Raw genomic sequence first — 23,538 nt, 5'->3', positions numbered from 1 at the left:
TTTGAACTCAGGTCCTCCTGAATCCAGGGCTGGCGCTCTATCCACTGCACCACCTAGCTGCCCCCAAGTCCAGTATTCTAACCACTACTCCATATCTTGAATCTCAGCAGGTTAAGAGCCCTTACCAATTTAATATGATATCTATCTTTCCCAGCCTGTATTCAAGCCCAGAATGTGAGGAGAGATGAACATGATTTTCCAGAAGCCACGGTCCTCTACTTCTGGTGGTATTACCTATTTAGTCTGTTTTATTCCATCACACTCCAACCTCCTCCTATGTTTACCTAACTGATGGGACTATCATGCCTTTGTTTGATTCAAGGAAGAAGAAGCTGGCTTGCTACATGAGAGTAGCTTGTACTGGCTCCTTTGCTGCCTGTGTGTGGTGGTTCTCTCAGTGCTGGGTTACAAGGCTTAGACACACAGTTTACAGGAAATCTCCTTGATTTCAGATGAGCCACCAGAAAACAAGACAGAGCTCTAGCTTCCTCCCTCACCTCCAACATTTCATATAACTCACCCTGATTTCTAAATGCCTAAGGACATGCATACACCATTTTTCCATTTCCTTATAGGATGATACATAAGTGATCTTGTCACATTAGTCTCTCTCATCCTCCTTTCTAGCTTCTCTTAAAGCTCTCAGACAGGTGATGGAATGTGTTAGGAAGGGAGGACCAGTCTCTTCTTGCTTTATTTTTTACAATAACTCCGGGAAATCTCTTAATAGGTTACTCTATTGCTCTGCTGGCCAGTGAAGCAGGGAGAAAGGGCCAATTATTAGGTAATTCAGGCAAAGACAGCCTTTCTACATGGATTTTCCAGATAATTCACAATGCTTAGCCTGTGCCTTGACCTAGTGTACCAGAGGAGCCAAGGAAGACCAAGGATGATATTCGTTATAGAAAATACATCTTTATTCTTCCTTTGGCCTCTTCCCACTTCCCATGTGCTTTCCTCAAATTCTTCCTTTCACTCAAACTCAAAGAACATCCAAACACATTCCAGGTTCTTGAGGGAGAGAAAGCTTGGCCCTTCTCAAAGCACAAATTTTATTAATAAAATAAAAAGAAATAGATTCATTTGTTTAAGATGGAAAAAAAAAGAACTCTTGCTTTCTCCTTAGGTGATTCTACCTCTCCCACTCCCACTTCAGTAATGCTTATATAGTTTCAGTGCCATTAAAGGAGTTAATTTCAATTTTCTACCCAAATCATGTCTTTGATACTTTGATGTTTAGGAAATTTCCAGATCAGGCAAAGGCAGAATCAAATGGAAATATGGAAGTGGATTCCAAAGCTGAATATGAATTATCTTTAGATTGTCTACATATAGACTCATTATCACGGAAGATAAGTAGAGAGCAAATATGTAAAAAGAGCAATTATAATAATACCTTTGTATGTGACCTTTACTCCTAAGCTGTCATAATGATACAAATATCTTTCTACCACCCCCAGTATCCCATTGCCACTAAGTCTGGCTTGTATAAAATGTGAGTATGGGTATTCATATTATTTTTCAGATAATACCATCATATTTTAAAATATATTTTGAAGAGACTTTATTTCAAGGGCACAGCCTTGTGGAGGCTGAGTAGTTATTCTCTATTGACTATGATGGGTTGTCCATAAATTCCTACTCTGATGCCTCCTTATGGTGTGAAGGTAACCCTGGGTTTTCAAGTTTTTTGTTTGTTTGTTTGTTTTTTTAGTGAGGCAATTGGTGTTAAGTGACTTGCCCAGGGTCACACAGCTAGTAAGTGTTAAGTGTCTGAGGCCAGATCTGAACTCAGGTACTCCTGACTCCAGGGCTGGCGCTCTATCCACTGCTCCACCTAGCTGCCCCAGTTTTCAAGTTTTATGCCAACAGAGCAAAAGCTTTGATAGTTTCTCCAATGCTAGAAAGGCTTTGAGTATGGTTCCAGCAACAAACTACATCTGCTTTTCAAGGACCAGCCTGGCTAAGTACAGAGAGACTCAATATGAATACACTGCCCAATTAATGATGAATTCCTTGGCCATTGTAACCTATGAAACAATACTTCAAAATAATACTGAGGCTTATGTGACCCCCTTGTACTTTTGCACTGATAGTGGGAAAATGCTGGAAAAGGATGATCTCTTTGGGATATTAAAAATCACACCATTTTTCGAACATCTATAAACATCAACTTAACCACTGATGCGCTGCTTGTGAACCTGTTGTCCAACAACTAAGGAATGGATGTACTACTATGGGAATTAATTCTTATTGATCTTGACATTTTCACTATATTTTAAATAAAGACAGAAGACAGAAATAATTTACAGTGAAATTGAAGGATGGCTCGCAGGTTCTCCTTGGAGAGGCAAATAAAGGAATTGAAAGATCTGTTTTTTATTATTCATCCACATGCAATAAGAAATAACATTTGTAGAACATTTGATTATCTTGAATCTGTAGGATATTTTATCTTCAATGCAGTAATTGAAATAAGTATTTCCCCAGAATGCAGTTTCTGCACCATCTATTGCAAAGGATGAATATGTAGAAAAAGTTTACAAAGAACTTGTGTGACCCTTGAAGTTAAATCAACATATTATTTGATGTTCTGTGACTTAAATAAAATGATGGGCATAACTACTAGTTCTATATCCCAAAGAGATCATAAAAAAGGGAAAAGGACCCACATACATAGAAATATTTATGGCAGCTCTCTTTGTGGTGGCAAAGAATTGGCAATCGAGGGAATACCCATCAGTTGGGGAATGGCTAAGCAAGTTGTATATGAAAGTAATGGAATATTATTGTGCTGTAAGAAATGAAGAGCAGACAGATTTCAGAAAAACCTGGAAAGACTTAAGTGAACTGATGCTGAGTTATGTCAGCAGAACCATGTAAGGGGTTAAAATTCTAGCTAGTCTGTCTAAAATATCTAATGAGTGGTTGACAATAAATTATAAGCTTTAGCAAGAGTTAGACTTTTAAGCATTTATTAAGGAGAATAAGAATTTGGTGAAAAGAAAGAGAAAGGCCTAGATTCATCTATCTATTAAAGGGAGAGCACATTTCTAGCTCCCTTCTCCACCCGAGTCCTGAGAAAAGAGCCCGAGCCAGCCTCACCCCCTCTTCTTCCCACAAGCAAATGTCACTTCCTGATGACAAAGAAAAGCTGCGTGGCCTTGCCCTCAGAGGCCTTCTCCTCATGGTGGAGCTTTCCTACAGTAAGTCTCCAGCAGGTGGCATCATTCCAATCATTACAGTGTACACAGTAACAGCAACATTGTGTGATGATCAACTGTGATAGACTTGACTCTTCTCAATAATACAATGATCCAAGACAATTCCAAAGAACTCATGATGGAAAATGTTCTCCACATCCAGAAAAAACAACTGTGGATTCTAAATGTAAATTGAACCATACTGTTTCTACTTTTGTTTTTGATTTTTTAAAATTTTTGATGTTTTCCCTTTTGTTCTGATTCTTCTTTCACAACATGACTAATGCAATAATATGTTTAATGTGACTGTACATATATAACTTTTTATCAGATTGCTTTCTGTCTTGTGGAGGGGAAGGGACAGAGGGAGAAAAATTTGGAAATAAAAATTTTATGAAAAACAATGGTGTGATTTTTAATACATTTTGCATCCTTTTCCAGCATTTTGCCACTGTCAGTGCAAAAGTTGAAGAGGGCCACATAAGACTCAGTATTATTTTGAATTATTGTTTACATGTAACTGGAAAATAATAAAATACTTTTATGATTTAAAAAAAAAAGAAAAAATGGGCATAGGTGAATATGGCAAAAAACCAAAAACCAAAAAAAAAAACCAAACCCAACATGATATGATGACAATATATGTCAGTAGTAAGAAAAGATAGAAGGCAAAGACTACAGAGAAACAACATGCTTCCTCATTATGAATAACTTCCTTTGAGAAAATAATTAAAAAGCACTGAATATGGTGATCGCCGTACAGGAATAATAAATTGACTTGAGATATTATTGAAACAGGGAACTCTCAGGTAAATAAATTCCCTCTACCAATAAAATGGGAATTTAGTCTTAGAGAGTTACAGTTTTACAGAGTTTTCCTAGGGCAATGAGAAGTTAAATGACTCTCCCAGGTTTACACAGCCTATATGGGTCAGAGACAGGAGTTATACCTAATCTAAGAGGCCATCTCTATGCATTAATCCATACTGCCTCTCTGACCATTGAATAATAGCACAAAAATGCAATATTAATAGACTGAAAGAATCCATTATCCATACAGGAAGTAATCCTGATTTTGCTGCTTTTGTAAAGCCATACTACTAATTTATAAATATCAAAATCTGTAGATAGTTAAAAGAATAAAAATGAGAAAGAAACATGGGATGCAATCAAACCAACTCCAACCTGACCTAATTAAACAAGTTATTGTTGCCAAAATGGGAACTGGATGGAGGAAAGGATATCAACACAGAATAAAACACTTTCATTTAGAAATTTAACTGACATAAATCAACTGATGTCATAAGAGACATAAAGCACAGAAATAATTTTAGTCAACAAACACTTGACTTATTGGCCATCCACAAAGTTATGGTGGCCAAATAAAACAGTTTAGAATATAAAATCATTTGTAAATCTTATAAAGAAGGATGTTGGAAGTTTATGATCATGGCTGCTTTATAAAACCATAAGAAATGGTGAATGTAGAAAAACAGCTTAAACAAGGTTCAGTAAGACCCCATCCCAATTAAGCATATTTATCATAAAAGTGTTTTAGAGATGAAACTGGAAAGATGACAACAAACATGAAATATAGAAAAGATCTGCAAGGATTTTTATAACATTCTTTGCTGCATCAAGGATAGTGAACTCCCAACATTTGGATACAAATACCATAGTCCTTGTCATGGTTATAGAAATGACAGTGAAGAAAGCAAGTACAGGAAAAGCAGATGGACTGGGCCATAGGGTATGCAAGGATGGTACCTGTAGGCCATTTGATCTTAGGTAAATTTTTAACCAGATGACTAAGACTATGAAATTCATTGACATTCACAATATGGCTTGGCACATACAGAAGTACCCATTCTGGCTCTGCCGTAATTTGCCATGGGACTTCCACCCAGTTGAGCAAGTGTTCTATGCCTCTATTTCCCAGTTAGGACTATAGTACTGATCCATTTAATTGAGTTGGGAAGGATTGGGAAGAAGACAGAATAAGAATATTCTTAAAGGAATTTGCAAATATAAACAGGCTAAATTGTTATTACATGCTTGACTAAACAAAGATGGTAACAACAGCTGGGAGGAGGCAGGAAGAAAAGACGCAAAAGAAGATTGAAGTAAGCTCAGCTGCATTTTGCCAGTCTGAGTGATTAGCCAAGAAGATTTGTGGCTGGAGGGACAAGTATCTCAGAGAAACAGATGCACAGAGTTATCTCTATCCTGTCAGCACTGATTTCATCTTTGAGAAACATTCCAGTAAAACTTGCATTCCACTAAGAAGATTAACTTCCTAGCTCTTATCTGATTGCTATGTTCAAAGGGCATTTCACAACCAAACTGTAGCCAAATGGGTTCTGTTCATGGTAAGATACCTGATACCTTTGTAGTGAATATTATTTTTTCCCCATTAGGATCAATTCTTTATCGAATAGCCTGAAAAGAGACAAGAATGAATCAGGGAGGGAAGAAGGGAAAAATAAAGTTAAAGCTTTTTGAAAAAGAAAAAAAAAGGGTTAGAGAACATCTTGGTACATGGGCTGGTGGTTTGCAAAAAGGTTTCTCTACAGATGCCAATTTGTAGCTTAGAAGTATTTACAGGGTATGTTTTAAGTGTTATTATCTGCCAAAACAAGCAGGCAGAGAGTCCAAGTAGCAGAATGATTATTTGATTTCACTTCTAAGCCTGGATGTTTTTAAGAGGGGAAGGAAGAGAATTGCTGAGAAAAGAAACATATGTGTAAAATGAGAAAAGATAAATCAAAAGGCCTAAGGCTCTATTCTTGGGTGCTATTTTAAAGGGTTCTTCCAAAGCTCATCCTTATTTACCAATATGGAGTGGCATCTGACAGACAAAGGAATTGTGTCTGACAATGCATGGGCCATTATGTATCTATAATCCTCCAACTCTCCAAGGAAGGGAGAGATGCAAGAAAATCCACTTTGGATAGTTCATCCAATGGGGTGAATGCATATAATGGCCCATTCTTCAAGAAAAAGGTAGAAAGTCTAGATGGTCTGCTCAGCTGCTTCTCTCTAAACTGCTCAAGATGGATGTAAGATCAATGGAAGAGTGATAAGTTATTAGGTTAGTATTTGCTAAGAAAAGCAGAATTTTATAAATAGAATTTTCCAAATTTCCTCTTCTTTCATCCTCTACTCTTAGCCGCCACCTAAAAATTTACATGTCTACAAAAATAATAACTCCATTATTTGAGATAACAATTATGACCCAAACAAGCAAATTATCAATAAATATTTATGAAGCTCCTATTACATGCTAGACAGAGAATGAGCCAAAGATGTTGATATGCATTCTCTGCATATACTACCCTTATTGTACTTAACTAATATGGTAATCAAGGCATTCTTTTTTTTTTTCTCACAGCATTCTTTCTTCACTGCCAGAACCATAATCTCTATCTTAATGGTGGAAATTTGAGCTTAGCTCAGTCTGTTCCTTAACAAAGCAACACCAACATTATTTAACTCAACTAGCTTTGGTTAAGTCCTTTCACTGTGCCAGATATGGTCTTAAACACTTGGATGAGATAACAATGACTCAGGTCCTCTTTTTTTTTTTTAATTTTAGTGAGGCAATTGGGATTAAGTGACTTGCTCAGGGTCACACAGCTAGTAAGTGTTAAGTGTCTGAGGCCAGATTTGAACTCAGGTACTCCTGACTCCAAGGCCGGTGCTCTATCCACTGCGCCACCTAGCTGCCCCTCAGGTCCTCTTTTAAAAATATCCCATTCTACTGTAGGAAAACTACAAATGCACACAGATAAGTAAATAAGTATACATTCACAGTAATTTTGGAGTGGAAAGGGTATAACTCAGGGAATCAGGATATCACTCTTATAGGAGATGGTACTTGAACTTGGCCTTGAAGGAAGCTAAGAACTTTCAGAGATAGAGGTAAGGTGACAGAACATTACAGACATAAGAAACAGTTTGTGCAAAGGTACCAGGGTAGGAATATTGCCGTTGGGGGAACAACATTGGTTTCCATGCAATGAACTGTTTGAGCCTAGATATTTTTAATCTGATCAGAAAGCCAAGATTTTCCCATCTGTTAGCTGATGCATTTGGTCTTAAAGAATTTGGACAAATGACTGTCTCAATCAGCCAATGCTTTGCTTCCTCAGTAGCCCAATGCCTGAAGAGTGATTCAGTTCTGCCTTACTAGGGGTAGCTAGCTGTTATAGTGCATAAAGTGCCAGACTTGGAGTCAGAATGACCAGAGTTCAATTCTAAACTCAGAAAACTTAGCAGCTGTGTGACCATGGGTAAGTTCTTAAACTCTGACTCCATTTTCTCATCAGTAGTATGGAGATAATAATAGCACCTACCTGTCAGGGTTGTTGTAAGGATCAAATGAGATAATATTTGTAAAAGACTTAGCAAATGCCTAGCACATAGAAAGTGCTACATAAATATAGCTATTATTATTATTATTATTATTATTATTATTATTATTCCTGGCCTTCCTTTTGTACTTCTGTACATATGACCAAATGACACAAAGTCATTTTAGAACTTTTTAAAAAGATTACTTTAAGAACCCTTCATGAAAGCACTGAGTCCTAATTCTTGAAAAGTGTATCCAAGTTCAAAGAGTATACAGGCCTTACCAAGGTCATACAAACCATCCATCTGCTTACATAATAATTCATCAATTCTTGATATTGACTCACCTTTAGGAATTGGAAAGGACCTTAGAAATCACCCAATCCAGGTCACTTTTTTGAGAGTAAGTCTTTCTATCTCACTCAGGATAGAAATGCAGTGACTACTCATGGGCCTGACACGACTATGGATCATAACACAGGTTTTATTTTACCAGCTTCATTTTTGACCTTGGCTGGTTTAACATCCCAGTGCTACTTCTGGGGACTCATCATGCTGGTGTCAGACTTAGCATGGAAACCAATGGGCTTTTGCCCTGCTACAACTCTATCCTCTTAAACTGAAGTGATCTATCAGCCTCAGCTTCTCCAGCAGTTTGGAGACTACAGGTGCACACTACCACACTAGCCTCAGAGGAGCAGGTTGAAACCCAGAAAGCTCTAGATCTTTTCAAGGGTCACATAGTACACAGCTCCAGAAATAGATATAAAGTCTCTTGTCCCCTAGCCCTGTGGCTCTTTCTATCACGTACACCACTCGGATGTAGCTGCTCTCTAATCTTAAAGACAGTCAGTAAAATAGATGCCCCAAGGTCCTTTGGTGACCAGCCAGTTATCACATTTCACTGTCGAGAAGTTCTGCCTCACATATAATCTAAATCTCGTCTACTACATTTTAAGCCTATTCTATACTCTAATATTCTGTAGATATGAATCTTTTGATTAGTGATAATCTATAGAAATGTGACTTCAGAGTCACATGAAGAGCAGTGACATCAGTCTTTCCCTATCCAGCAATGTCATATCCTCTAGGTGACCATTCCCAATCTTACTTCTACAAAATGACTGCTGAATTCGGGGCAACGAGGGTTCAGTGACTTGCCCAGGGTCACATAGCTACTAAGTGTCAAGTGTCTGAGGCTGGATTTGAACTCAGGTCCTCCTGAACCCAGGGCCAGTGCACTATCAACTGTGCCACCTAGCTGCCCCGAGGTCTCCCTTCTTGAAAGGGCCTCAAAAAGTGCCTAATCTGTGTCTTTCTTATGTTCTCATCCTACTGTTTTGTATTGTTATTGTTCGTGTATTATTCCCTCCACCAGACTCAAAGCATCTGTAACACTGAGACTACATCCTTATGTGACATTCTATGGAACCTAACACTATGAATGAACCCTATATGAATCTATCTTTTATACAAATCTGGATTTTTTCATAGATTAGCAGATATGTAAACATACAACTTTGAGATTTATAAAGCAATTCATACATTGTATCTAATTTGAGCCTCACGGCAATTCTGTGAGGTAGGTTTTATGGGTATGGTCATTCCTATATTGATCTTGCCATGTCACATATAGGGAAACTGAGACTCAGAAAAACTTGTCACACAGCCAGTAAATACCAGAGAAAAGGCTCAAACACAAATCTATTGCTGAACCCTTGAGTCTAGCACTCTTGCTATTGTATCAGGGATGGTTAACATGATCTAATGCTATACAGTGTCAATGGTTTATAACATTTTAACAAAATTCCAGTAGTGGTTGAACAGCTAACAGAGTACTGGGCCTGAAATCTGGAAGACCTGATAACAAATATGACCTCAGACATTTATTAGCTATATGATGCTGGACAAGTAACTTAAGCTCTATCTGTCTGTTTCCTCGACTATAAAATAGCACCTATGACCCTGTGGTTATTGTGATGATTAAATGAGATAACATTTATAGAGTGCTTAGTAGAGTGTATGGCACATGGCAGGACCTTAATAAATGCTTGTTTCTTCCCATGATCAAAATAATGTTGCATTGTCCTCTATGATTCTCCATGTCTCAAAGTTGGTATGTCTGGATCATTGAGGCAACATACTTCAGAGGAAAAATCCCACCTCTGACACCTATTACCTTTGTCATCCTAAACAAATCACTTAACCTCTTCAAGCCTCAGTTTCCTCATCTGGGAAGGTTGGATTGGTTGGACTCTAAAGTTCCTTCTAAACCAGATGTATGACCTTATCATCTTCTTTGAGGCTACTGAATATTTTCTTCTTTTCTTCAACAACTCCTGGGATGGGAAAGTGGCTTTGCTGGGAATAATTTATACTTATTAAAGAAATGGGCTTTCCTGGAGGATTTGCTAAAGCATTTCTCTAGAAATCATAAGTCATTCTAATATGCTTAAGTATTTCTTTATAGACAGTGATTTATTTGAATGTGGAGAAAGATGATGCAGATGAGGGAGAGGAAGCTCAAGTTTCAGGAGCTCTATAGCCAACAGGAGTTAAATCAGAAATTAGGATAAAGTCTTTCTGAAAGGCAACAGAATTCCAGTGGGAATATGGGAGTTGATTTACCATGTTTTTATTTACACAGTATGTACAAATACAGAAACACAACTAAGCATAAAGCAAGCCTCTGCTTTCAATAGGAGGTACAATGAATATAAGAGAATTAATCCCTTCCTGAGAACGTGAAACAATCAGGATTAGACTCCTGTGGCAATTGAGAAGCACTGTGGCTAGAGTATGGGATTTGAAGTCTGGAAGATGGTACTTCAAATTCTGCTTTAAGCATTTACTGACTTGTGAGACTTAACAAATCACTTGACCTTTCTCAGGTTCAGTTTCCTCATCTATAAAATGGGAATAATAATAGCACCAATGTCACGGAGCTGCATTTAAATATCATATAAATCAGATACTATGTATAAAGCACATAACAAATCTCAAAATGACATATAAATGTTAGTTGTCATCATTACTATCAATAGAAAAATTAGAAACTAGACTATTGCATTAAGAGGAATTATCCCATTTATAGGCTGGGCCCTAAACATGGAGAAGGTTGCTATGATAACAGATGTTTATGTAGTGATTTTAGGTATGCAAGGCACTTTACATACATGATCTCATTTGAACATCACAATAGCCCTGCAAAATAGGTACTGTAAGTATTATCATTATAGATTTACCAATAGAGAAACTGAGGCTCAGAAAGCTTAGGTGATATGTCCATGTTCACAAAGTTAACAGGTCTCAAAGGTAGCATTTAAACTGATCCCAGATCAGCACTCTGGCCAGACTTTCTCATCCACAGACAAAATTCATGTAATTCAAAAATTTCAAATGGGAAAGAAAGTTCAGAGGTCATGTACATTTTACAGAGGCAAAGAAAGAGGCTCAGAGATGGCTTGTCTGTTGTCACCAAGCCCAACACAGTTGGGTTTCGGACCAACTTCCCTATTTCCAATCTAGAACTATGCCATAAGTCAAAGCAGTGTTTTTGTTTGGCTTTAATTTCTGTAGCTATGAGTGCTCTACAACCATTTTGAACTAAAGTTCATGCTGAACCTGGGTTAAGAGAGAAATCTTTAAAGCCATCAACCTTTTCCTGACTTTTCTTGTATTACCAACTTCAATCCTATAGCAAAGGGCCCTAGGGAGAAAATTACCCTGAAATGTAAGTAATCAAAATACCACCTGAAATCTAACACACTGGCTCAGCTTAATACTGAAGAAAAAGGATGATTAGCTACCCCCACACCGACCCCTTGCAGAGGAATAATTAAAATGAAATCTCTTTTTGCCTCAAGGTTGAAAGAGTACTATCTGTGCCAATGTAATAATTAGTTTTAGATTTTCCTCCTCTTTTTCCCCCCTCTATCCCTTTTGGCACAGTAGAATCATTTAGAGTCTTCATTTACTTATAATGCATAATCTTGTCTCACCAGTTGATACCAGGGCATCCAGCAGCTTATACTGACGTAAAGTAATGAACAGAAGTTCACTGAGATTATTCCATGGCCCTTCTCTTAGCATCACTAAGGTGTACCCCAGGCCTTGTGTTTAGTCTCAATGTCTATATCTATGGTTACTTCAAAGTATTATTTTTTGTACCCTTCTGTAACCCAGGGAGAACTAGAGACCAACCCAAAGGTAACAAATTAGGGTGAATCTATAGGAACCACAGAGGTGAATCAATCTGCTTGTAATTCCATACTAAGTGAGCCTGACTACAAAATGTACCCTAACCCTACCGAGTCTTGCTTTAAGAGAATATCATGAATGATGAAATATAAATGGAATGTACTCATCTTCATTAATATCATGCCAACAAAGATAATTTCTTTATTACATAATGACCCAGATCCACAGGCTTAGGAGAACCTGAAAGAAATAAGTACTACTGCTTCAAATAAGAATGGCAATAAAAATAGTAAATCCTATGATTATACTTTTTATACTTTAAATCATGCAAATTCATCCTTCTCACCAACTGATAAGCATAGGAAAAACAAATCACTTTGTAGGGTACAAAATGCCATTGATCCCAGACATATGTAAAACTATAATCTGGTTGAAGAAGATTCAGATGAGCAGAAGTTCCTCTTATGGTTTCTATCAGGCCTCAACTTTCCTTTATTTCACTTGGATAAAAATGTGATGTGCCTAATGTGTCAGCATATGCAGGGAATTATTCTCAACACTAGGAAATATATGAAATATAAGTAAGTCATAATACTTCCCTGAATCATCACCATCATGAATATCATGATAACCAAAATTATAGTCATCATAATAGCTAGTAATTAAAGGTTTGTAAGAATCTTTACATATTTCATCTTATTTGATCCTCAGAATAACACTGTGGTATAGGTACTATTATTATATGCATTTTATAGATAAAGAAACTGAAGTTGTGTGATATTAACATTTGATATACTACTTTTTTTTATTAAGGCTTAATCAATTTATTATATATTAGTTACTCTCCCTTAGTATGTGCCTCCAAACTCCTTAAACTTGTAGCTGTTAGTTCCCTATTTAGCCACCCTTCACCCCCTAAATTCCCTTCCTCAGAATTTTCCACCCAATAAAGTTCTGATCTATATTATGATCTATTAGAAGTAAGTAACATGTAAACTGCAAATGCTTATTCTTTGTCAGAAACTGCCAACTACTGGACTTTCACTGATGTAAATTGCAGTTAGTGACCTTGGCACTGACTAATCTGAAGGGAGATATACCGGTTTTTACACCAAATTCATGTCACTGTCTATTTTGGTGTTCCTCTGTATTACTCTAAAAGAGCTGTCTTGACTGCCAGATGTATTCTTGGTTACTGAAGAGCCTTGGACCCAGTTTACTGACAATTGCTAGCTTTGCTAATAAATTGACCATGCTCAGAATTTTGATAGTTGAGAAAAGTTAAGTGAGTTGCCCAGGGTCATAGAGCTAGTAAGTGCATAGAGCTTATAGTCTAGTCCAAGGATAATACATATTATAGAGTTGTGTTTATAACTCTATAATACAGAATATATATATATATATATATATATATAAATGAAGGGTGCAAAGCCAAGTTCTATTATGATATGAATTGGACATGCATTACTAATGGGGTGATTATGGAAGGTGTAATTGAAGAGGTAGCATTGAGTTGGGTTCTAAGGGTTAGACAAATATTCAATAGGAAGAAAGAGACAGAAGAAGAATGTTCCAGACATAGGGATAGTGTGAACAAAGGAAAAAAGACAGGAAAGTGAAGGACATGTTCCCAGTGTACTGAAAAGATGATGGTAGAAAATGATCCATTTTGGTTTGAGCATTAAATGCAAAAGAGTAACATGAAAAAGAGCTGAAAAGGTGAGGTGGCACGAGGTTGTGGAGGACCTTAAATTCCAATCAAAGGAGACTAAGTTGATTCAGGAAGCAATGGGATGCTGTTGAAGATTTTTGAGCAGGTTTGAAGGATGCTTTGGGGCTGGAGGATGTGAAAAAAGAAGACTTGTAAGAATGTTATTATTACAAAAGTTCAGGTGGGAAATACTGGGGGCCTGTACCACAGCTAGGGCCATAGCTACACTACAGCTATGGCCAGGTGAATACAGAAGACAGTGCAAATGAAAGACATTTTTCAGGGGTGCTTAACCTTTTCTCTGTGTCATGGATCCCTCTGGCTATCTGCAGAAGCTATGGACCCTTTTCAGAATAATGCTTTTAAATGCATAAAACAAAATTTGTAAGGTTACAAAGGAAACCAAGAATATTGGAATGAAGTTATTAAATTGTAAAAACAACACAAGCTCACAGATCCCAGGTAAGAACCCTTGTATGTACAGGTAGAACTGTCAGGGCCTGGAAACCTATCAGATTACATATATGAGGGGAAAGCAAAGGGTAAATGATAAATAAGTTCCTTTAGTAGCATGCTGTCTCAGAGTTGAAATATTTTGTGCCCCACCTACATTCTGTATGCTTCAAATTAAGCCAACTCCCTTCTCCTTTGCATTTAGCAGAATAACCATTGCTATTCAAACATAACTTATCTGAACAGAGGTCAAAGATTTGTCTCCTACAATAATCTTTTCATTTTACAGCTGAGCAAACTGAGACCCAAATGACTTGAGGCAAAGTCACATAGGTAGGACATGTGGCACCATGACTGGAATCAAGGTTTTCCCACTATACTACACTTGACAAGAGGGTCGTGTTTACCTCTCCTATTATATACAAAGAGCAGGTTCAGAAGGAAGAGTGAAAGTGTGGCTTGAGACGTGCTGATTTTCAGATGCTGGTAAAACTTTTAGGCCAAGCTGTGGGTTTGGAGCTGAAGGAGCAGGCAGGGCAGGAGATTGAAACTTTAAAGTCATTTACATGAGGTAGTGGGAGGAGGGATTGGAGTGAATGGCCAAGGGAGAGAAGGGAAGAGAAGATCAAGTATACACCCAAGAGGGAATAAGTCACACTTAACTCACATTTAAGCTACCTGAAAATGACAAAAGGAAGGCAAGGAGAGCAAAGTGATGGTCAGTGTCACAAAAGGACTGGACCTACAATTTCATTTGGCATAGGGATCTCCCACATGAAGGAGCTCTGTCTACCAATGCAACTTAAAAGTCTTTTTTTTTTTTTTGCAGGGCAATGGGGGTTAAGTGACTTGCCCAGGTGCTTTATCCACTGCCACCCAGCCGCCCCCACAACTTAAAGTCTTAAAGAGTTGCCTAGAGAATTGAGAGATTAAGTGATTTGCATAGGCAACACAGCCAGTATGTATCAGAAATAAGACTCCCACGCAGGTCTTCCTGATTTGGAGGCCAGTTCTATAACCATGATACTACACTGCCACTATGTCATACAGAAAGAAGCTAGAAACAACTCTCATAGTTAAAAGTATACACATACATACATACATACACAGAGACAGACAGACAGACAGGTGATAGATGGGAGGATACTGAGGGGGGAAATAAATGGAGAGTCATTACCTACTGGTTAATGTCGATGAATCCACATGATAGCAATGGCCACAATACATTCCAAGCAAGATGCATGAAACCCGTACTTACGGTAGCATGTGTGAGTGGCTGAAGTCTTTCTTCTCAGAAACATCAAAGTGTGGTGACATCTTTCCCAAGCCACTGTCACTCAGCATGCGTTTTCGGAGAGCAGGGTTCCACCAATCTGAAATCCTTTGGGTAGAAAAAGAGACCAACCAATTCTTTAAAGTTAGCTTCTGGTTGGTAGCATTTAATCTGTTCTCTCCCTAGCTCCAAGGTTACGTAATTTAGCCTAAGCTAGAAACTAATGTATTGAAATCGGAGGCAACCAATGAAGTAGACTCTTCCCTTTTTCTTTCCCTCCCTCCCTCCCTTCCTTCCTTCCTTCACTATCACTATCCTAGCTGCCCTCTTAATAAATTTCACACCCTGTTCTTTATAGGTACCTGGAGCCCTTACTTCAGTATATCCCTGAGAAAGGATATCATCTTTGCCTCATTCTCTTTTCTCTTCTTTTATGTGCCATGTCTGAAACTGGTCTTTACCAAACAAGTGTGTGCTTTCCTGGACATACTACGCTAACTCTATTTGCACTATAGTGTCCCTTTTGGTCCTTGAAGTTATCAGACTCAAAGCCACAATTGCCACTGTAAGAATTGATTGCGATTTGGGGACCCCATCTTTGGCTAAAATTAGAAAGCCTCGGGCATGCCCCCCATGGCTCCCTCTGCCCTGAGGCGAGACCCAGAGGTGTGGCCATCTCTGTGCTGACATGGTGCTCCACCCACTGGGTGTAGCCATCGCCATGACACTACAGCTCACCTCATCACCATGCGCCAACACCTACATGGGCCTGACCAAATTATAATGACTAGAAGCTGAGTGAGGGCAGTCATGTGACTGTCAATCAGGGCTGCCAGCCAATTAGCTTGGGGCTGTGTGCTGACAGCCTGAGGTTTTCTGGGAAAAAGAAGGGAGGAGATTCTCCATTGGGTGTGTGAGAGGGAGAGAGACTGGGCACAGCCATTTTGCTCTTTGGGAACAGCTGAGTCCCGTTGGTGTGATTCAAGGTCATATTATTTTCCTTCCCCTGTTCCCTTTTCCCCTTGTCCCTAGTTCTACTAATATTACTTGTGTTTTAAATTCATTCTTGTTAATAAACCCTGTTTCATTTTTTTTTGAAAGAGGCTGTTAATCTCCTTCCTTATCCCAATATTATGGCGAGCCACCTAACTAATACTCCCCAATTAAAATTTGGCCCTTACACCACAGATGCCAGCTGCTTCTTCCTCACTAACCACCCCTGTAAAAATATGCTCACTCACCCAGAAGCCTGTTCTACCACCAGATCGGGCATCCCTGGCGGTGTCCCTGCTTGCTGTGATACCACCATATCTGGATCCAGGATAAAAATCTCATCTTGTGAAATTTCCATCACAAAGTGCAAATGTTCCTAGGAAAATATTATTTATCATCATCACCATCAATTATTAGCATCATCACCATCATTATTAGCATTATCATGGTTATTGTTGTTGCTGATGTTAAAACAGCAAAATGGATATTCATATAGTGCCTTAAAGTTTCAAATTATTTTTCACACATTATCTTATTTGGGCCTCGCAACAACCCTATGTAGAAAGTGCTATATTATTTTCATTTTCCAGTTGAAGAAATTAAGGCTAAGAAACTAAATGACTTCCCCATAATCACAGTTACTGTCTGAGGCAGAATTTCTTGACTCTAAGTCTAGCAGGGAAGAAAATCTGGTTTGTCAGAATGGATTTGGAGTGTCCCAGAATTACCATCTGGATTAAGATATAAATAACCACCTTAGAGGGGGCGGCTAGGTGGTACAGTGGATAGAGTGCTAAGCCTGGAGTTAGGAAGACATCTTCCTGAGTTCAAATCTGGCCTCAGAAACTTACTAGCTGTGTGACCTTGAGAAGTCACTTAACTTTGTTTACCTAAGTTTCCTTATTTTTAAAATGAACTGGAGAAGGAAATGGCAAACCACTCCAGTATCTTTACCAAGAAAACCCCAAATTGGGTGAAGAGTCAGACACAACTAAAATGACTGAATAACAAAGGACCTTGGAAAAATCCCTAAGAAATGAGTACACTATAGGATGTCAAGTAGCCATTTAAATCACAGCCAATCTGAATTCTAACTGGCTCCAGGAAGACCTTGACTAGGGTTCTGGAGCTCTAAGGCTGGCCTTTCCCATCAGGAATGGCACTGGGGGTGTGGTCTGGACATGACCACGTTGAGGAGCTACAGGGTAATAGGTCTATACTGGAACCTCCCTCTGAGGTTTTGGTTTACTCATTGCTGGAGAAGTACAGGGTGAAGAGATGGAGGGATCAAGAAATAGTAAAGGTTTTATCCCTTTCAGCATCTCTCTCTCTCTTTTTTTTTTTTTTTGCAGGGCAATGGGGGTTAAGTGACTTGTCCAGGGTCACACAGCTAGTAAGTGTCAAGTGTCTGAGGCCAGATTTGAACTCAGGTACTCCTGAATCCAGGGCCGGTGCTTTATCCACTGAGCCACCTAGCCTCCCCCTCAGCATCTCTTAGTGAACCACAAAGTGGCATCATCTACTCCAAATACCTCCCAATTAGTTCAATTAATCTTGTAGTTCTGGGCTGGGAGAATACAAAATTATTCTGGAAACTTGATCTTCCACAAATGCTGTCAAAGAAGGAAACACTATTGGGTTAGCACCATTCTATAACAGTGTGGCTCACCACTCATTGGATTTAACTACAACTGGACAGAACTTGCAAAGAATCCATAGAAAAGGAATGTCTATCTCACTGAACTAAACTTTCTTTCTTTCTTTCCTTTTTCTTTCTTTCTTTCTTTCTTTCTTTCTTTCTTTCTTTCTTTCTTTCTTTCTTTCTTTCTTTCTTTCTTTCTTTCTTTTTTTGGTAAGGCAATTGGGGTTAAGTGACTTGTGCAGGGTCACACAGCTAGTAAGTGTGTAAAGTATCTGAGGTCGTATTTGAACTCAGGTCCTCCTGAATCCAGGGCTGGTGCTCTATCCACTGTGCCACCTAGCTGCCCCTGAACTAAACTTTCAAAGCCTAATTCATGAGAAGCCAGGTTGCTAAAAGTTCCTCGAAAAGTGATCAAGCTCCAACTATTTTGAATATTGATTTTTATTAGATGTTTTAAAAAAAAGAATCTGTGGTTAACAATGAACTGGGGGAATCTGGATATAGCTGATGATATTCTCTTACTTTGGCAACAAAATACCTTAGGAGAGAGTAGAAGTTGGCTGGGAAGCAATAAATCAGATGGAGCTATTGAAAATGTTCTATAAAGGTTATAAACCAAATGATTTTTAAAATATCTGCAAGACTAGTCTGCAAAGGAATTAGTGATTCACAGCCCTGACTGTCATGCCATCCTAGGACTCTGCAGGTTCTCACAACAATATATAGGAAGAGGCAACAAAAATGTATTTACAGATAAGGAATTGTCCTTTGTACACTGAGGAAAACTCACCTGAGCTCTGTCTATTCGATAAAATCGATCAGCAGAAGTAGCTAGGAAGAGAAACAGACAATGAAGACCATGTTACAAGAAAGCTCTTATCTGCCATAAATCTACAATTAGTTAGCAGACTGCTTCAGAAATCAAGGTAGATTGCATTTGGAGGAGGCTCTCAGACAGTCTAGTTTGAGGGTTCTATGTTCTGGAGAAGAAATTCTCAGTTGCTGGAAGTATTTGGAGAGGTTAAGGCAAGGCTTTGCTATTATAGTTGGAATGGAACAAGGAAGGGGCCTCTAAGCCTGAAACTCTAGGGTAATTTTTATGGAGGCCTGTATATATCCATGTTGCAAGGGCTCTATGAAACCTTTAGTATAAGTACACCCTCCAGGAGTGTGGGCTAGAACACAGCTAGGTGGTGCAGTGTATAAAGTGCTAGACTTGGAGTGAGGAAGACCTGAGTTCAAATCTCACTTTTCCATACTTCCTGGCTATATGTCCCTAGGTATGCTGCTTCACCCCTCTCTTTACCTGCTTTTTTCTGTTAAACAAGAATAACAATGGGATTATTGTCCTCCCTCATAGAGCTGTTGTGAGAATAAAATGTGATAGTAAATGCAAAATGCTTTGTAAGCCTTACTTCACTATATAAATGGTAATATCACTATGCCTCATGCTGTGAGATTCTTGAACATATCTTCCTACAAATCTTCTACAGAGGATCCACCCAGTAGGCTGGAGACCTTCCTTTGGAGGGGCCAGCTTAGGGTAAGACACAAATGTCAAAGACATTGGACTAGGGTTTGTTCAATGACAGATGCTAAATCACAGAATTAGGATTTCTTGAATTTGCAATACAGGCTTCTAGCTGGTTACTCCATTCACTAAAGTGAGTAACAGCCCTCCTCATTTGCATTTCTATCTAAGGGAGCCCCAAGCATTACCACAACAGTACATGAAGCCAGAGGGAAAAATACTCGAGATCAGGTCTCAGCCTTGGGAAGGACTCATTAACAACCAATACAATTTTATCTTTTAATATAGCAGAAACCCACATAATGAAAAACATGATTTGAAACTTTTAATTAGGTAGAATTGTTTTCCATGTTAAAATTAAACATCCGGATAAGTATTGTGCATTCAATTTTTTTCTCTCAGTTTATATGCAAAGTAGCCTGGCTGGCATAGAAATACATAACACATTTCTCTAATATGCTAATTTGTTCTCTGTGACAGACCAAGAGATTACCAAGGGTTCAGGACTACTCTATGAATTCTTTCCCCTTACTGCTCCCCATCTCAGCCCTTGACAAGTCTGGGGACTAAATTCCATTCATCTGCTATTCTGAAGGAAGGGAATTGTTTTGAATAGAGTTAATTTCCTAGTCCTGGAGCCTCAGATATTTCACACCAGCAGGACCTACACCCTAGTTTGAAGTCCACTCCTGGAGTAATCATATCAATAATGCTTAGCATTTCTATGAGCCTTAAGATTTGTACTGTGCTATATATGTGTGATATATATATATATATATATATATATATATATATATATATATATATATATATATATATATTTCATTTAATACTCATAGTATCTCTGTGAGGTAGGTACTACTATTGTTCCCATTTTTCAGATGAGAAAACTGAAATTCAGAAATGTTAAGTGAATTTTTTGAGGTCTCATAGCTTTTAAGTGTCTGAGGTAAGACTTAAACTCAGGCCTGTCTGATTCCAAGCCCAGAAAAATATTCACTATACCAGTGGTGTCAAACTTGAAGTTGGCTAGTGCAAGCAACCTTGAAACTCCCAAGTGACCCAAAGCACTTGTAACTGGAAAACATGTAACAAAATTAAAAAAAAATACAACAGAGATGATGTTAATTTGTGGTTTTCTAAGTCAATATGTTGCCCAGATAGATCCTTCTCTATTTAAGTTTGACATTACTGCACTGCACCAAGCTATTCCCATGAGTATACAGCTTATGCAATACTGTCACTCCCTCCTCATTTACAAATACCAAATGTGCCATTCTCACTCTCCCTCCTACAGGCACACTATAATAATGAGATTTGTTGAAAAAAATCCATAGGCACTGTTCTTCAAGGAAGTAACATTGAGAAGCTACATACAGACTCCTGAGTTTCTATTTAATTAACTCCTCTTTTGGAATGGCCTTCAGAGACACCTTACCTGCTTCTCAGAATTGGTCTCCTTTATTTTATAATCACACCTCACACAGTCACATATGTTCATTTATCTCTACTCCTGGTTATACGCACAATACTATACAGTCTCTTTTATCCACATGACATCTCCCTAGATTTATGTACATCATGAACACAAATGCACAAAGAAAGGGACCAGAAAGTCCAGTGCTGGGCTCAAGACCCATCCCCTCACATTATGTTTCAAACTGAAAATTTGGATTAGTTACTAAACTCAGCTTTCTTAGCTATTGAAGACACTACCACTTTTATTTATAAGATCTAAACAGCGTTTTATTGCTACCAAACATTTTGCATATGTTATTGCCATTGGGACTTGCGATAGCTTCGTGGTGGTAAGGCAAATAGCTCAAATCATTACGCAGATGAGAAAATGGAGGTTCAGAGATGCTTGTCCAAAGTCACACAGCTAGTCAGTGGCTTATCTGAGATTCTGATCCAGGTCTTCTGGCTTCAGATCCCGGAATCCTTCCACAATGCCATACTGGTAGACAAAGCTAAATATTCCTGTGCTAGTGTGCTGCTAATTTGCTTTTGTCACCTTCCCAATTCTCTTAGTCTCTTTCTTCAAGCCACAGACTACACAACAGATTCCCCTCTCCTTCCCTTCATTTTATTTTTATTTATTTGCTTCTATGTTTGTTTGATAATCAGTTGATAAGGATTTATGATGAATCCATTATGTGCTAGGCTTGGTGGGAAGCACTGGAGATGTAAAGACGGAAACAATCCTAACTTGGAAGGTAGCTTGGGCTGGCCTGGCATAGAGAGAGCAAGGCAGCTTTGAGCAGGAAGCTAGGATGTTCAAGTACAGCCTCCAACACATTCTGGATACCTGATCCTGGGCATAGCAGGTAGCCTGTCAATATCCCAAGACTATAAATTGCAGAACAGTTGCAAATTTACATGGCTAGAAGGAATTTCCTCATCATGAAATCCCACCACCAATTAAATGACAAATCAGGATACACACACATATTAAGGTTCTATATCTTAATGATGCCCTTTTTATAGCACTATCTTTTCTCAGAACCACTTCCCCCCTTGTCCACTTTAGACTCCTCTCCTTCAAGTGTGTGTGGGGGGGAGGCTGAGAAAGGGGATGGTGAATAATAAACTCACTCTACTAATCAAGGACAGCTTTCTAGCCTTCGACCCAAAGCAGGAACACTTACCATCTAGGAAGCACCACCTGGGGGAAAGTCTCTGAGCTGAAAGAGCTCTGGGGAAAGAGGTTTCCTGATCCTGGAAAGAGAGAAACAAGATTCTTGGCTTAGAGCTGGAAGGGCCCTTAGAATTCATCTAGTTCTAGGGTTATTAGCAAACCCATAGGCTAGAGTCAAGCCTATGGACCTCTTCTCAGAATAATTCTTCAAATGCATAAAATAAAACATACAGGATCAAAAGGAAACCAATTAGGATGAAAAAGTTATCAAAATATATTTTTTAAAATCATGTTTATGGACCCCCGGTGAAGAAACCCTGATCTACTCCAAATTCCTTATTTTATAATTGGGGAAACTGAGGCCTAGAGAGGTTAAATGATTTGCCCATTGTTATAAAGGGAGTAAGTAATGAGCCCTGGATTTGAACTCAGGTCCTTTGACTAAAAATCCACTGCACCACACTACATTCTAAACAATAAAATATCAATTGAATTTTTAACGCTGACATTTCACCTAAAGGAACCACATGCTTCTAGAATTAAGTGAACCAATAAATTTTATTTTATCTCATGTCACCTTAACAATAAAGTAGACAAGATAGGGATCCTCATTCTCACTTAACTTCTTGGGGCCTCAGTTTCCAGAGGGGTCAAGTGAGAATCCAATGTTCTCACAACCATTTAGGAGCCCAGACAAGACCAGAAACCATTGCTTTGACTTCTACCCAGCTGATGAGGAAGTATAGACATTCTTCTCTGCTCTGATTTTAAGATCTAATGTTTAAACTATATAACTCTTCATCACACATCTCTTAGTCACCAAATATTAATCATTCACTCTATTTACAGAAGCATCTTCTATATATAAGCCACAGTTCTAGTTACTGGAGAATCAAAGACAAAAATGAAGCAGTCCCTTCTTCTCACAGAATTTACATTCTATTGGGGGGGGCAGCAAGAATGTTTGAAAATGCTACTTTATTAGTGCAATTATTAATCCTTTCCTAAATACATGTTAATGGCTAGAATACTGTGTTCAGCCTTTTGGCAGAAAGAGCTCTATTAGGAAATGAATGCTGGAGAAAAAAAGACAACCTTTAAATACAGTTTCCAGTCATAATTTTCAAGAGGTGTCTGATTATTTCATTAACAATTCATTATTATGACAAGCAGGATGGTTTCAGGAAAAAAAAAAAGAAAAAACCCTGGAAAGACTTATATGAACAAGGTGAATCAGAAACAAATCCAGGACAGTAGCAGCAATATTATAAGGATGATAATCTGTGAAAGACTTAGCTCTTCTCAGCAATACAATGATCCAAGACAATTCCAAAGGACTTATGATGAAAAATGCTATCTACCTCCAAAGAAAGAAATATGGAGTCTGAATGAAAATAAATGCACACTTTTAAAAAAAACTTTCTTTTTTTGTGTGTGGGGGGTGGGTCTGTGTTTTGTTTTGTTTTGTAGCATGGCTTATAAATAAATCTTTTTTTTTTTTTTTTTAGTGAGGCAATTGGGGTTAAGTGACTTGCCCAGGG

The 23,538-nt window shown here is 38.3% G+C and overlaps 1 protein-coding gene across 1 annotated transcript in view; it reads right to left on the bottom strand.

Moving 5' to 3' along the window:
- DGKI (diacylglycerol kinase iota) overlaps window positions 1–23,538 on the bottom strand; it is a 599,484-nt gene that overhangs the window by 91,239 nt on the left and 484,707 nt on the right. Inside the window, 4 exon segments of the mRNA XM_043965727.1 lie at window positions 15,179–15,301; window positions 16,435–16,562; window positions 18,619–18,659; window positions 22,008–22,077. Of these exon segments, the coding sequence (XP_043821662.1) occupies window positions 15,179–15,301; window positions 16,435–16,562; window positions 18,619–18,659; window positions 22,008–22,077 (362 nt within the window).

This window comes from Dromiciops gliroides, chromosome 5, assembly GCF_019393635.1.
Source record: "Dromiciops gliroides isolate mDroGli1 chromosome 5, mDroGli1.pri, whole genome shotgun sequence".
Taxonomy (NCBI): Eukaryota; Metazoa; Chordata; class Mammalia; order Microbiotheria; family Microbiotheriidae; genus Dromiciops; species Dromiciops gliroides.
Note: the sequence above shows the minus strand (reverse complement) of the source record. Positions and strands in the feature narration are given on the sequence as shown.